The following is a 14,300-nucleotide window of genomic DNA, read 5'->3' on the forward strand; positions in this document are numbered from 1 at the left end:
CAAAGAAAACGAATCACCGTTGTTTCCCAGAATGCCCAAGATGTGCCCTGTATTGAATGGAGCAAATATACACAATCCCTATCACGTGTGGGCCAGTCACCCTTGGTCTCTCTCCTGGGAAAGAACACAGCTCAGTAGTCAGCCCAGAACATTCAGTTCCCAGTATCTCCAGCGATGCTTAGATAATGCACAGTTTGCAGCTCTGGGGAGTCACAGTCATGCAATTCTCCACTTTTGAGCAACCCTGAGCTGGATTAACCAATGACTTAATAGATAAATATACATGTTTTTTTTTTCTTAATTGCTAGGACAGTATTCACGAGGCACTGGCAATTCTGATGAGTGGTAACTGGGTCCACCTCATGTTTAGCTGTGTTTAGTTTGGTTCAGTCAGCATGAATCCAGCCCCCAAGATGGAAAGCTTGGGCTTTTGAAGGGTTGATGTCAATCTAATCATTGGTGGCAGTAGATTCAGTATGTGGTAGTCAGTTTCAGTGTAAATCTAACTTTGCTTCTACTGTCTGTCTGATCACAAAACAAAAACAAGATTCTTTCTATCTCCTTTCCTCTATTTCAGCAGGCAAACTTCATTCTATTTAACAGATAGAATATCCGATAGGTTCTTCCGTCCAGAGCACAAGGTGATTATGTGGCAGTTCTATGTCAAAATCTAGAGATGGAATGATTTCACTCATTGCACAAGTAAGCCAACATTGGCAATATTCATGTGTTTGGTTTTGTGGTCAAGATACCAAGCTAAAAGCCAGGAGTCTATGAGTCATAGTCCCACCTTAGGTGTGAAAGCCGGCTGGGTGACTTTGGCCTAATTACTCTGTCAGCCCAACTCAACTCACATTGTTGTGAGGAAAATAGAAGGAGGAAATAATATTGTGAGTGTTCGCCAACTTGAGTTATTTATAAATAATAATAACAGTGAGATCTAAATAAATACATCCTAAGCCAAAATCAAACAAATTATTAAAACCAGCCAACAAATTACTGTAGATATCATTCATTTTCCTCCTACTCTCTTCCTCCGAGTAGGGCACAGAGACAAAAAGTCAATGATGAACACAAAGGAAAGGTGTAACCTAATATGAAGGCAAGGTTAATCTATCCTGACAAAGCAGCTGGAATATAATCCTCTCAGCAGACCTGTGGCTTCATATATGCCTTGGGTGGTGACTCTGTAGGTAGGGAAATTTCCATGAGATAAGATCAAGCTAATTACTTCCACTTTACAAAAGATATGACACCCTTTGTCTGTGTAATGGGAGAGGTATAAATTTTAACTTTAGAACAGTGATCCCCAACCTTTTTATGCCGCGCCCGGTACCGCATCAGCTGGGCACGCCATCTTTTTGATGAAAAGTGCTTCGGTGACCTCACCGGAAGCACTTTTCATCAAAAGATGGTGGCGCAGCGCTTCGGTGAGCTTTTCCAGGTAGAAATGGCTTTCTACCCGGAAAGCTCACCGAAGCGCTGGCGCTTTTTTTGATGAAAGCCCCGGTGAGCTTTCACCCGGAAAAGCTCACCGGAAGCACTTTTTCATCAAAAAGATGGCGGCGCCTAGCAACCAGCGGCCCGGTAGGACTTGTTCCACGGACCGGTACCGCCCGCGGACCGGTGGTTGGGGACCCCTGCTTTAGAACATTATACTACAACATGGGTGTCAAACCCCGCTGTGTCACATTGCCATCACATGATGTTTCATGACATTTTTACCATTTGCGGATCTGGGTGGGTGTGGCCTAGGACACGATGCATCCAGCCTGCGGGCCGCAAGTTTGACACCCCTATACTACAACATAAGGGAAGTTAAAACATGCCATATAAACCTATTCTATTTGAAGACTGGATGCTGTGGAGCCTGCAAAAGGCTTTCTCTCTGATTTACTTAGAACTTGTAACAAATGTTTGTTGTATCTCATATACAACAAATATTTCTTAGTAAATGATGTAAAAAACAAATAGCAAAGGAGGGAATATGCCAGAAGATGTTTAGTCATTCCATTCTAAACCAATACCTTGTTACAAAGCCTTAGTAAGGCCACACTTGGAATTCTGCATCCAGTTTTGGTCACCACATCACAAAATTGTTGAGACTTTGAAAAAAAAAAGTGCAAAGAAGAGCAGATAAGATGATTAAAGGGCTGGAAACAAAAACATATGAAGAACGGTTGCAGGAATTGGGTTTGGTTAGTCTAGAGAAAAAGACTATGGGTGACATGATAGCAGTATTCCAGTATTTGAGGGACTGCTACAAAGAAGAGGGGGTCAACTTATTTTCCAAAGCACCAGAAGGCAAGACAAGAAACAAAGGATGGAAACTGATCAAGGACAGACGCAGGAATTAAGGAGAAGCTTCCTAACTGTGAGGACAATTAACCAGTGGAACAGTTTGCCTTCAAAAGTTGTAGGTGTTTTATCATTGGAGGTTTGATTGGACAGTCACCTATCTGAAATGGTATAGGGGTTCCTGCTTGAGCAGGGGGCTGGACTAGAAGACCTCTAAGGTCCCTTCCAGCTCTATTCCAATTGAAATAATACCATGGAATCCAATACAGCTATTGTTTCTGAATTCACTCTGGATAAACATTGGTAGGTTCATAACAGTTAATTATGATGAAACTTTATTGACGGCTAAATATTATAACCTGATATGCTAAATAGAAAAAAAAGTTGGAGGTTTGGACTAGAGTAACCTTTTTCCAGCAGTAAATACTAGTATTCTTCACCTTCTGCTTTCTTTTCACAAACATCTGTGAACAAATCCTTGGGGATATGGCTAATTGCACTAATAAGAATTCAGCTGAGTCCGTCCCAACCTCCTCCTCATTTAATCCATATGATAATGAGCTTGGTGGAGTAATAGATAGAAGAAGCTCCGGGTGGTAAGATGTGAGTTTGCTTATTAAATCTGGTCCCTTTAGAGACCAACCAGCTGTGGGGGAAATAGATGTGTGAGATTCTTAAGTCCCTTAGTAGAATATTTACCAGAAATTGACATGGGATTTATGCCAATACCTTTGTTGACAAAATTCCTTATTTATATATTGCTGTATTTTCCCCCAAAATGGAAAAGAATGTGCTGCCAGCTAAATATTCCCTAAGTATTCACCTCTTCACTACTAATGGCAGCAGTTGGAATATTCAGTGTGAAAATAACTTGAGAGCATATAAAAAAATCACAACTAGCTACAGTGATCAGCCTCCAGCTGTACATGTTCCAGGCAATGCTAACAAGCTCTGCAGCACAATATTACATAGCAGATGTCCCTAGTAGAAAGTCATCTGGGGCACACTAAGGATGTTTTTTTCGAAGCCTATTAAGCAACTGCATAAGGTAGCATTGGCAACATTTGAGGCCAGATGGTACATTTGTAATCTTGAAACCATGTTGTTGGTACTCTCACAAAATGGCTGCCATGGTTCCCATGCCTATCCTGTTATAAAATTCTCATTTACCAGAAAAATCAATGATCATAATGCCCTTCCCAAACTTCTTGGATGCCCTCTGCTACCCTAATTATCTTTTGCTCTTTTTCTGGGCAGGCAAACATACTTGGGAATGAAATGTATATGGGAATGACACTAGCCCTCAAAATGTATGAGTGTGTCTCATAGGTGACCAGGGAGTTGGCCAAGAACTGCCCATGGCAATTGGCCTATACCAGGGGTCCCCAACCACCGGTCCGTGGACCGGTACCCGTCCGTGGAACAAGTCCTACCGGGCCGCTGGTTTGCTGGCGCCGCCATCTTTTTGATGAAAAGTGCTTCCGGTGAGCTTTTCCGGTAGAAAGCTCACCGGAAGCACTTTTTCATCAAAGATGGCGGCGCTAGCGCTCGGTGAGCTTTTCCAGGTAGAAAGCCATTTCTACCCGAAAAGCTCACGGAAGTGGCATGCCGCCATCTTTTTGATGAAAAAGTGCTTCCGGTGAGGTCACCAGAAGCACTTTTTCATCAAAAAAAGATGGCGGTGCCCAGCTGATGCCGGTACCGGGCCGCGGTGCCCAGCTGATGCCGGTACCGGGCCGCGGCACCCAGCTGATGCCGGTACCGGGCCGCGGCATAAAAAAGGTTGGGGATCACTGGCCTATACCATAATTTCCTAAGACCTTGTGTAGAGGAATTAGCCATCCTCCATATTTCCTGAGAAATACAATCACTTTAAGAAAGGAGGTAGGGGTTTCTCCTTCTCTTTTTTTGTCCCACAATAATGTATGCTTTTTTTAAAAAAAAATAGCTTCAGCTTCAGCTACCTTGAATAGCAAAAAATGGAAAGACAAAACCCAAATTGAAATAAAGCATATCTACTGTATGTATCTTAGAGTATCTCCCTTATATAAAATATGAACTGTTTCATCATGTTAATGTTCTGATGCATATAGCTGGGGAGATCCTTGTTGCCTCTCTTTGCTAGGATTAAATGGATAAGAGGTTTTTTTTTAATGTGGCAATAAATATTATGTACCTGTGAAAAACACTTTCTCAAAAAGACTGAAAAAAGACTGGGGCTGAAGAATCAAATGTTAAGTGGAGCCATACTTATTACTTCAGTTCCTTCTCCATGGGTTATTGCTGTTATGAATGTATCAGTGTAAGTCCTCATCTTTCCTTTGGCAGGGAAGTAAATGTGGATTTCCAATCCTTGCCTCCAAAATAAAAGGTTGGTTGGAGACTTGTGATTTTTCTTTTTTGAAAAACAGTACAGCATGTTGTGATGGAAGCTAACTCAGAGCACCAGTCTTTATTCACCAATATTTTGATGGCTGCTGCTGTATAAGTGGGAGAGTATTGTTATATATGTAATGAAGCGAGAAGCTATTCCATTGAGGGGGATAATCTGGCTTTCTATAACAAAGACGATATTGCATGGTTTCTGCAGTTCAATCTTATTGCTTCTCTATGATGCATTATTCAAAATTATGTGTTTTCACCCTTCTGTCCTTGGCTCAATGAATATAGGAGTTAATTGTTTTACTAATGTAGACATTGTGTTTCTCTGCATGATATGATTTGCACATAAAAGCCTATGACTCACTGAATTACATCAGACAATCAGGGGAAAGAAATTGCAAACAATTCCAATGCAGAAAACGTTAGCTATTTTTAAGTGACACTGAAGTCAGCATAAATTCATTCTGATGATTTTGTTCTATTAATGTAACCAAAGCTACAGTAGATCCACAGTAGATCCATGAACTGAATGGATCTACATAGGATACTTTGTTCCATCAAGCTAAAATGGAATGTGCCACTTACTATGGGGAATCTGGAAAATCAAAAATAGCTCAAGTTACTAGCAAGGAAGAACATATACTATACATAAGGGAAAAACAAATAACTGACCCAAATGAGTAACTTTGTTACAAAGCATATGATCTATTCTACAATATAATAGATAAATGTAACTGTGGACCAGAAGGTAGAGAGCTATTGCTCAGCTGCAAATATCCTCTTCTTGGTTAAGGTATTTGAAAGGACAGTGGCAGATAATTTGTTCTTGAAAGAAACTGACTCATTTTAGTCAATTTTCAAGTTGGGTTTTGGCATTGAAAACTGCCTTAAGTGTTTGGACAGATGACCTACTCTGGGGAAAGATGGGGAATGTAATTGTCCATCCTACTAAATTTCCTGTGGCTTTTGATAGCATCAATTATGGAATCCTGTGGGGTTTACAGCTGGAGTCAAATAACTGTTCTTCAATTATTGTCCACCTGTATCCAGTCAGCTCTAGAGGGCGTCTTTAGACTTAGCCTTAGAGTACTTTTACCAGGCCCTTTGACTACAAGGGGGTTCCCAGAAAGTTCTGATTTAACACCCATGCTGTTCAGCATTTACGTAAGCCACAAGATAAGGATATCAGGTTTGGGATTGCATGCTACCAATGTACTGGTGACACTTGAATCTGATTTTGTCATCGGAATCAGGGGAGATAGTACAGATATGGGACTATGATTTCTAGCCTGGGGCCTTAACTACTAGACAAACAGGGTCTCAGGTAGTAAACTACATCTCAAAAATTCTTATGCATTGAATCATTTTTAGCTCTAGCTCTAAAAATAAAGAGGGTTCCTGGGGATAGCCACATAACACTGCTGTAAGTCATCATTATGCTCTTTCTTTTCTCTGCATAGAAGGTGGACAGTATTGTTTGGGAAAATAGACGACCAAATTATATATTTGCTTCTTTTTTAGTTTCTTGGATAAAGGAAATCTAAATATCTTAAAGACACTTAAATAAAAGGAGATTAACAATTTTGCTAACCTTTTTTTTTTTTTTTTTGCATTTTTCCATTAACTCCTATATACTACTTCTCGCATTGCTCCACGTGTGGCAGATTTTTTTTAATTACCCAAACTAAAATACCAAATTTCATTAACACCTTCGGGACGCTACCTGAGGCTTAATATAAAGGAGATTCTCTTATCTTGATGTTCTACTCTCTACCTTGCAAGTATTCTCACTATGCAAGCGACCCTCAAACTTGAATAAACTCTCTATGACTTCCTCTCTATAGTTACTCACTTCGGAGGATGTGACATACTTTAGTTGGCTTTTCCGCTTTCCGGTCGGCTTTTAAAGTTCTCGGAAGTTTTATTTCCGACCATAAAGACTCGGCGTCTCCTCTCCTTCCCGTCTCTCTATGATACACCTGACGTATGACTTTCGTAGATATAGGAGGCCGGTCTTTTTTTTCCGCCCAAGCTAGGGAATGCGATGTGTTGACCCTCCTACTGGACCGCTCTGTTTGGGTTGTCCCTCTTGCTGTCTATGATTCTCTTAAAGGAGCCGCTTGGCTTCCAGAACTGCGGGGTCCCGAGATGTTACTTACGGTGAAGGCGCTCCAGGGCCGGGAATGCAGCCTCCAGGTAGCCCTTCTTTCTTTCCGGGGCCAGGATCGCAGCGGATCGGCGCTGGGCGCTTGCGGTTCTCCCGAGGGTGGAGGGAGGGGGCTTCCTGGAGGGCCCGGCCTCCCCTTGGGCCTTGTGCTGGGAAGGTAGGGCGTTCGAGGCTGGCGGCGCTTCCGCTGTTCCCGAGGCAGCAGGCCCTTCTGAGCCTCAATCCTGATCTCCGCTCCTCCTTTTACCGTGGGTTCCTTGGGTGCTTCCTGGAAGGAGAGCACGGAAGACCCTCCCGGGCCCTCCTTCCCAAGGCCCGGCTGCCCCTGCTTGGCTCAGAGCAGTTTGGCCCGAGCTGGACTTGGTGGGTTAAAAACCTCACAGGACCCAAAGGAGGGAGACTGGCCTGGATGTGCAGGATGGGTGACATTAATAGATTATTTACACCCTGCATCACAGGCCTTAAGAAGAGGCAGGCAAAGGTCCTATTCCCAGCGTTGTGAACTACTAGATAATGCTGGTAAATCCACCCTCTGCTTTGTGTGGCCCAGAAGCAGGTATTCAAAAGGCAAATGTCTCTAAAGGTAGTAGGCAGCCATTACAACTAGCAGCCACTATCTATCTATCTATCTATCTATCTATCTATCTATCTATCTATCTATCTATCTATCTATCTATCTATCTATCTATCTATCTATCTATCTATCTATCTAACTAACTAACTAACTAACTAACTAACTAACTATCATTTCAACTTATATAGCTGGTCATCTCAAATATGTGACTGGGGAGCTTACAGCAATTAAAAATAGAATAACAAAATATTACACACACACACATACACATCCCACGAGTTTGAAATCACATTTACATACAGTTAGTCCTCGACATTAGTTAGTGACAGTTCAAAGTTGCAACGGCACTGGAAAATGTGACTTATGACCGCTTTTCACATTTGCAGTGTTCCCCCCCCCATGATCATGTGATCAAAGTTCGGTTGTTTGGCAACTGGTTCTTATTTATGACTTGCTGTGCCCCAAAGTCATGTGACCTTCTGACTAGCAAAGTCAATGGGGAAGCCAGATTCACTTAACTAGCTTACCAACTGAAGTGATTCACTTAACAACTATGGCAAGAATGGTTGTAAAGTGGGACAAAACTCACTTAAAAAATGTCTCACTTAACAACAGAAATTTTGGGGTCAACTGTTGTCATAAGTCAAGGACTACCTGTATATTATTTCAAGTTCTTTGAGATCTGTAGCCATAGTTTTCCCATGAACTAGGTTCTGAATCTCTTGTAAACTCCACTTTTAACAAGTACAGGACTTTAGCTTCTGTCATTGTTTGAACAAGAGGAAAAGCACTTTCTTTCCTGTCATGCTTACCAAAATCATTAAGGGAATTTATATAACCTAATACTTGGTCAGGTTCAAATTTGCTTACTTTGACCAAAGGCAGATACAGTTTTCATCTTCACAGTTTTGCCAACCTTGAGCACAAAGTATTTCATATTTAAATATTCAGATATTATTTTTTGTACTATTCCTACCTGAGAATTTCATGTGTATGTTCTCTGAGGTTTTTGCTCCAGTTGTTTAAGGGAAGGCCATATCTTTTCTACCATCAATAAAACAGATTTGGAGGGGGTAAGGAAAAGCCAGAGGTTAAATGCAGCCATGTTTGGGATATTTAATGAGCAATGAAATTTTATCCATGAATTACCAAATCATAGTTTGCATTTTTTTCTCTCCCATAGAAAGGATGTTAACCAGGGGCTTAAGCTGAAAAGTACCAATAATATTTAACAGATGTTGGATATACTCTGCAGAAAATGTTTATACTGTAAAAAGTTTCATTTGCTAATTTTCTGTGCAGCAACCTCAACTTATGAGTGGAGGGAAAGTTTGCAGCCATAAATTAAATGCAAAGTAAAAAATATTCCTTTTCCAATTGTTTGCTAATGGGGAAAACTTACTAGCTGCTGAATGATAGGTATCCTTAAGAAGTATATATTGCTTGGGGGTCTAGCAGGGAGGTAGGAAAGCATCAAATTGCCAAAGTCCATGGTAATTCCGGATCTAACACAACCCGGAATTACCCCACAATATTACAAGTTAGAAACAGCCCCAAAAAGTCACATTCTCCAACAGAAGTAATTCAAAGTTGCTTGATGTCATAAATCTCCACCTCAAGGGCCCCAAGCATGGGACAGCTCGTTTCCCGCTGGAAGAAAGATCACCTAGCCAAAACAACTCTCTTTATCTCCACTCCTCCCCCTTTAGGAAGGTGGCAAGCCCGAAACCCTTCCCCCCATGACTGCCACAGAGAAAGTAAGAAAAAGAATATATACTAAGCCTAACTAAAATGGCTACACATATGTCAATTTCGGGCTTGACACAAGTCTCACCTGACATGTTCTTCCTTCTCAGGTCTCCCCTGATGAGCGCATCTCCTCTCTCAAGCGTCTTGTCTCAGAAAAGCTGAATGTTCCAGTCTCTCAACAGCGCTTGCTTTTCAAAGGCAAAGCTCTGGCAGGTGGGTGCTAAATGATAAATCATAAGGCAGCTGGTCATACAGGGGACATTAGGTTCATCCAAGGTAGCAAATAAAAAAGCCTAGAAGACATCAAAAAAAAAAAAAAGATGGGCGGATTCATTAAGAGGAATGAGACCAATAGTTTCTGTGACACCCAGTTTGACAGAGATATGAGAGAAACTAGCACACAACTCCCCAGGTTTATGGGGGAGCAGCAGCTCCCATTTTCTGCCAGTCTCAAAAATGTAATAATTCAACTTGTCCTGATAGTTCTTTTATTTTCCTATAAATTCAGTGTGGCCAAAGAGGTTAAAATGATGGCTGTGATAGTGCAATTGAAACTCTGCCTTTTTTTGTGTTGCATCAATGATGCACATAAAAAAAACAGGCAGAGTTTGAATGTTGCTATCTCATCTCCCCTTTTGACTTGCAGTATTTTAAACTGTGTCCTGTAAACACCTCTGGATTCTACAGCACTGTAATATCTTCGCAAGAATACAGGTCTATCTTGCTGATCCCTGGCTTATATTGTAGTTTGTAGTAATCCATGCAAACATTTGATGTTTATATAGTTTTCGGTATTTATAAAAACATTAAATACCATTTGTGTTGAGGTATGTGTGGTAGATGGTATTTATAATTTTATTAATAATTTTATTTTTGGTACAAAGCTTTTATCTGTAATTAAAGTATCCAGCTAAAATTTTGCTACATAGCTCGATATTTGCCTTCCTTTCCCTTAAAAACATCCTACTAAGTTGCTCTGATTACATAGGTTTTTGTATGGTTCTTTTTAATATCCAGTTGTCCTTATTAATTTTGATTTGTATCATACAGTAGTGAGTTTTATGGGCTTGCAGCATATTTCAGAGAAAACTAGAGGCTCCTCTGATTAGCCAGTTGCAAATGATACTCTGCTGTGTCATTAGGCGAGTGGATGTTTGTGACAGTATGAAAAATATTCTTTCATGAAATATTTACTTCATAATGTCCATTAAGAACTAAGGAGTTTATATGCTTTTTGGAATGGAATAATAGCAAATGTCTGCTCTTTTTAGAAACTGGGCAAGCAGCTGACTAAATGCTTTGCTCTTTGCAAAAACTAGCCAGTTTCCTGATTCCATATCATTAAAGAGAATATTATTTGGATTTGGAGAACGAAAGTTCACTTGTTCAGACTTGTGATCTTACCTACAATTATAGAAAGTAAATAGGATGATAATAGCCTCTGGTCCTCAAAATTACAATTATTAGGTATGTGTTCATTCTTAAGCTGTTGGGGTTTTTTCACCACCAACATAATAATGCAGCCAAGCTTCTGGAAATAAAGATTTATTTATTCAGTGCAGTATGTTCACTATTAGATCTGCTTTGAATCAATTGCTTTATGCCTTTGTCAACTCAGCAGCCTCTTCCTTCTTTCCTAGATGAGCACCGTTTGTCTGATTACTCTATTGGGCCTGAGTCAAAGCTCAACCTTGTGATCAAGCCTTTGGAGAAGGCATCACCTGAGGATCCTAGCAGCAGAGCTGGCCTCCCACTGAGTTCAACCATCTGGCACACGCTGGCTCAAGTCCTGAGCAGGCATTACAGCGTGTCTGATACTGAGAAAGTACTGGAGCAGGTACAGAAGGTAAATTTTCCTCTCTATATGAATGTGTAAGGAGGGAGATCTCTAACTCTGATAGCATTGTGCAACTGTTTGTAGGCATGCCAACATGACCGCCGAGTAGCAGTAGTAGATATTACATGGGTATTAGAATAGTTTTGAAAAAGCTCAGCAGATTCAGTCCTCTTCAGAAGAGAGGGATCAGTCCCAATAGTCCACTAGAAAGCAGGAAAAAAGAATCAGATTGGGTATTATTTGGGGGCAGGGAGAGAATTGTAAATAAAAATAAGTTCATTCATACATAGAACTTACTATTGAATTTTATCTTGCATGCTTGCACAAAACCATAATGTTTGGCCTGAGAAGATTAAAGTAGCAGAACAGACATATTTTAACTGAAGTCTCCTGAGTTAAAATCTATCACTCTATTAAAGAATAATAGTGTTATGTTTACTTTTTGTAGCTTTCTACGTAATATAGCAAAGAGGCCATATAGTCACCCACCTCAGTATTAAATATTAGAAATGCTGCTTACAGAGCAGAAAAGTAATCTGTCTGTTCCCCTCTTTATTCATGCTTCAGCAACCTTCTGGGTTCTTTTTAATCTACTAGAGTAAGCAGGCAAGAATCGTCTGCCCAATTGTTCATCAGTCTGCTTCCTCTTTTTGTCCAGAGATGAGGTAATAATTATGAGGTAATTGTAGAGCATGAGACAACTCATACAATGGCAGAGCAATGCTACATTCAGGTTCCAACACCAGAGCATCCACAATATCCAGATTTTGCTATTTGGGAATGAACAAAGCTTATGTTTTGAAAATACATGCTGGTTACCAAGCACCCGAATTGTGATTGCGTGACTGTGGTGATACAGCAGTGATTGTGTGAGGACGGAGGACTATTCATAAGTTGCTTTTTTCAGTGACATTGTGTCTTCAAATGATCGTTAAACAAATGTTTGTATAGCTCAACCATTGTATTTCTTGGTGATTTCCCATTTCAGTGCTGATCAAGTTCAATTTACTTTCTAAGGTCAGCCAAAATCAGGTACGTGCTGCCACCTAGTTGTTCTCAGGGGAGGAAATGCAAAGAATCTTTCCTGGACCATGTTCCCAGGAATTTTAGTATTGCAGCCTCCGTTGCTTTAAATTTATTTCCGTTAATGCATACATCAATGTCTGTCTGTCTCTCTGTTTTTATTTGGAAATGTTTTGGCCTTTGCCCAACAATTTTATTCAGTCCTTTCTCTTCCTTCCCTTCTCTAGGATTATGAGCGAAGTCTTCGATTGCTGAGCCTAGATGACATAGAGCGTTTAGCTACACGCTTGCTTCATCCTGAAGTAGCTGAGGCTGTGGAAATGGGTTTTTTGGATTAGCTGCTGAACTGGAGAATTGAGCCCTATTCATCACTTTGGACAGTAAACCCCTGGGCAGGGCCCAGTTTGGGGCCTAATGCGAGTGATTTCTCTGGACTGCTGTTAAAGGGTCATGGAGCATATGTAACTTCTCCCCTAAAAGTGGTGATAGGTGAGATTAATCGGTTCTGTCTAGTATGTTCAACAGAAGTGGGGGAATGGCATTCTTTAGATAAATTGTTTGCCTTTTCTTGAGAGATGCAGTTACCTTTGCAGTTGAGGATGCCTTTGTTTATATATTATAATTTCTTGTTTAACCCCAAAGCCTGGTTGCATACTAATAGACTCCTTTTTATTGTTTTATTCAAAGGCTTTTCCAACAATAAATTTCACTGAAGCTTACAGGCAGAAAATCAAATCTGAATAATAAAAATTTGAATTATGGCTTTTGAAAACTTAGCATTGATACTCTCCAGAATGACTACGTAAGCTTTGACAATGTAAGAGCTCATTCTGAGTCCCCTGTTTAATTAGCATTGTTAGATAAGAAAACATTTGTCGGATATTTTAGGTTATTAAATGTTTCAAGAAAAAAGACAAATGAATGTTAATCAGGTGGCTAAGCAGTGTTTACTGGCAGAGTTCTGCATGTATCCTCTATGTCTTAATATTTCTTAGGTAGATCAAATGAGCCCTTCTAGCAGTATATTCGGCTGCAATCCAGAGCACACCTAAATTTGCTGGTTCATTGCCCTTCCCCAAATTAAGTGTAATCCAGATGTGTGAGGGTTTTTTCAACTCCCAGAATTCCCAATCAACATCTGGAGAGCGCCTAATTTAGGAAGGCTGGGCTCAGGGATTGTTAAAATAAGGCAGCAAATGTCCCCAGAAAAAGCAGATCTCTACTGCCTTGGCTAAAAGCAAGCCCCCCTCTACCTAAGCCCTCCCTTTTCAGTATTTTTTATTGCAGATCCTGAAAACGGGGTAGAGTTACAAGTTGATCATAAGCCACACAGAGAAGGATTGTGTCTATGACCCTTTATTTTTATGGCTGTATCCGTATTTCTGAGTTCTACAAGAACAGGATTTGGTTAAGTAATTCTTGACTCCAATGAAAGAAGAAAAACAAAAACTCTCCTACCAAATTTCTTAGTGTTGTTTTCTTATCCTTACGGAGATGGTTTAAACTTTAAATGGAGCAAAAGACAAAAGTATGGTATATCCAGCCTTCCATGAAAATGTGACTATGATTGCTCTGTAAATCACTGATGAATCAACCTCACTGTTAGAATTATGACTGTAATCTATCCGTGACATCCTTGATTTTACACGGTCTCAATGAAGTTCCTCCAATGTTGCTTGTTTTTTAAGGTAGGGTCCCAAATGCTGTAGCCTTTTTTATATATATCATATATATAAAGAAGGCATCTGATACCTCTGATTATTTTGAATGCCCTCCTCTGTACTTGTACCTATTAAAATTTTTTTTTTCCAAACATGGTTATCAGAATTGTCTGGAATATTAACAGATGTGAATGCTAGGGTATTAAAAGTTTTGGCAGTTTTACTTTGATCTTTCTTGCAACAATCCATAATCCAGAGTGCGCCTCTTACATATTTCTGCATAACTCACATGGAATCAGCATCTTCATTGAGCTATCAACTGTGACTCCAAGATTAGCTTTTAAGGGCTCAACAGCCCCCACAGAAAATGGTAAATGTAATTATTTTTTACCTTCTAACAAAAACGGGAGTTTCTCATAAGTTTTCCTACTGGTGGTGAAATAATTCAGGCTTGGTCATCTGGAGCCACATTTTTCTAACGGAACAAAAACCAGCTGAGTGTTTCCCACAATGCTGTAATCTCAGCAATATTCAGTACCACAAGTCGAAATCGATACTGTACAGCAGGAACTGAGCTCTGCTTTTGATTAGAGCAATGGCGCTAGGAGA

At 40.2% G+C, this 14,300-nt stretch overlaps 1 protein-coding gene across 1 annotated transcript; it reads left to right on the top strand.

The window, feature by feature from the left end:
* Positions 1–6,578: 6,578 nt before the first annotated feature.
* On the top strand, positions 6,579–13,843 carry UBL4A (ubiquitin like 4A). Its single transcript, XM_026676246.2, has 4 exons — positions 6,579–6,876; positions 9,278–9,383; positions 10,811–11,016; positions 12,258–13,843. The coding sequence occupies exons 1-4, from the start codon at positions 6,667–6,669 to the stop codon at positions 12,366–12,368; spliced, it is 633 nt and encodes a 210-aa protein (XP_026532031.1). The 5' UTR covers positions 6,579–6,666; the 3' UTR covers positions 12,369–13,843.
* Positions 13,844–14,300: the final 457 nt, after the last annotated feature.

This window comes from Notechis scutatus, chromosome 2 (genome assembly GCF_049901735.1).
Source record: "Notechis scutatus isolate UNSWTSFEM ecotype Mainland chromosome 2, rNotScu1.2, whole genome shotgun sequence".
In the NCBI taxonomy this organism is placed as follows: domain Eukaryota; kingdom Metazoa; phylum Chordata; class Lepidosauria; order Squamata; family Elapidae; genus Notechis; species Notechis scutatus.

What these genes read in the sequence shown, in the direction of transcription:
- UBL4A (XM_026676246.2), top strand. Translation starts at nt 6,667, where the DNA reads ATGACTTTCGTAGATATAGGAGGCCGGTCTTTTTTTTCCGCCCAAGCT. An exon ending in GCCGGGAATGCAGCCTCCAG is followed by an intron (nt 6,877 to 9,277) that starts GTAGCCCTTCTT and finishes CTTCCTTCTCAG; the next exon opens with GTCTCCCCTGATGAGCGCAT. An exon ending in TACTGGAGCAGGTACAGAAG is followed by an intron (nt 11,017 to 12,257) that starts GTAAATTTTCCT and finishes TCCCTTCTCTAG; the next exon opens with GATTATGAGCGAAGTCTTCG.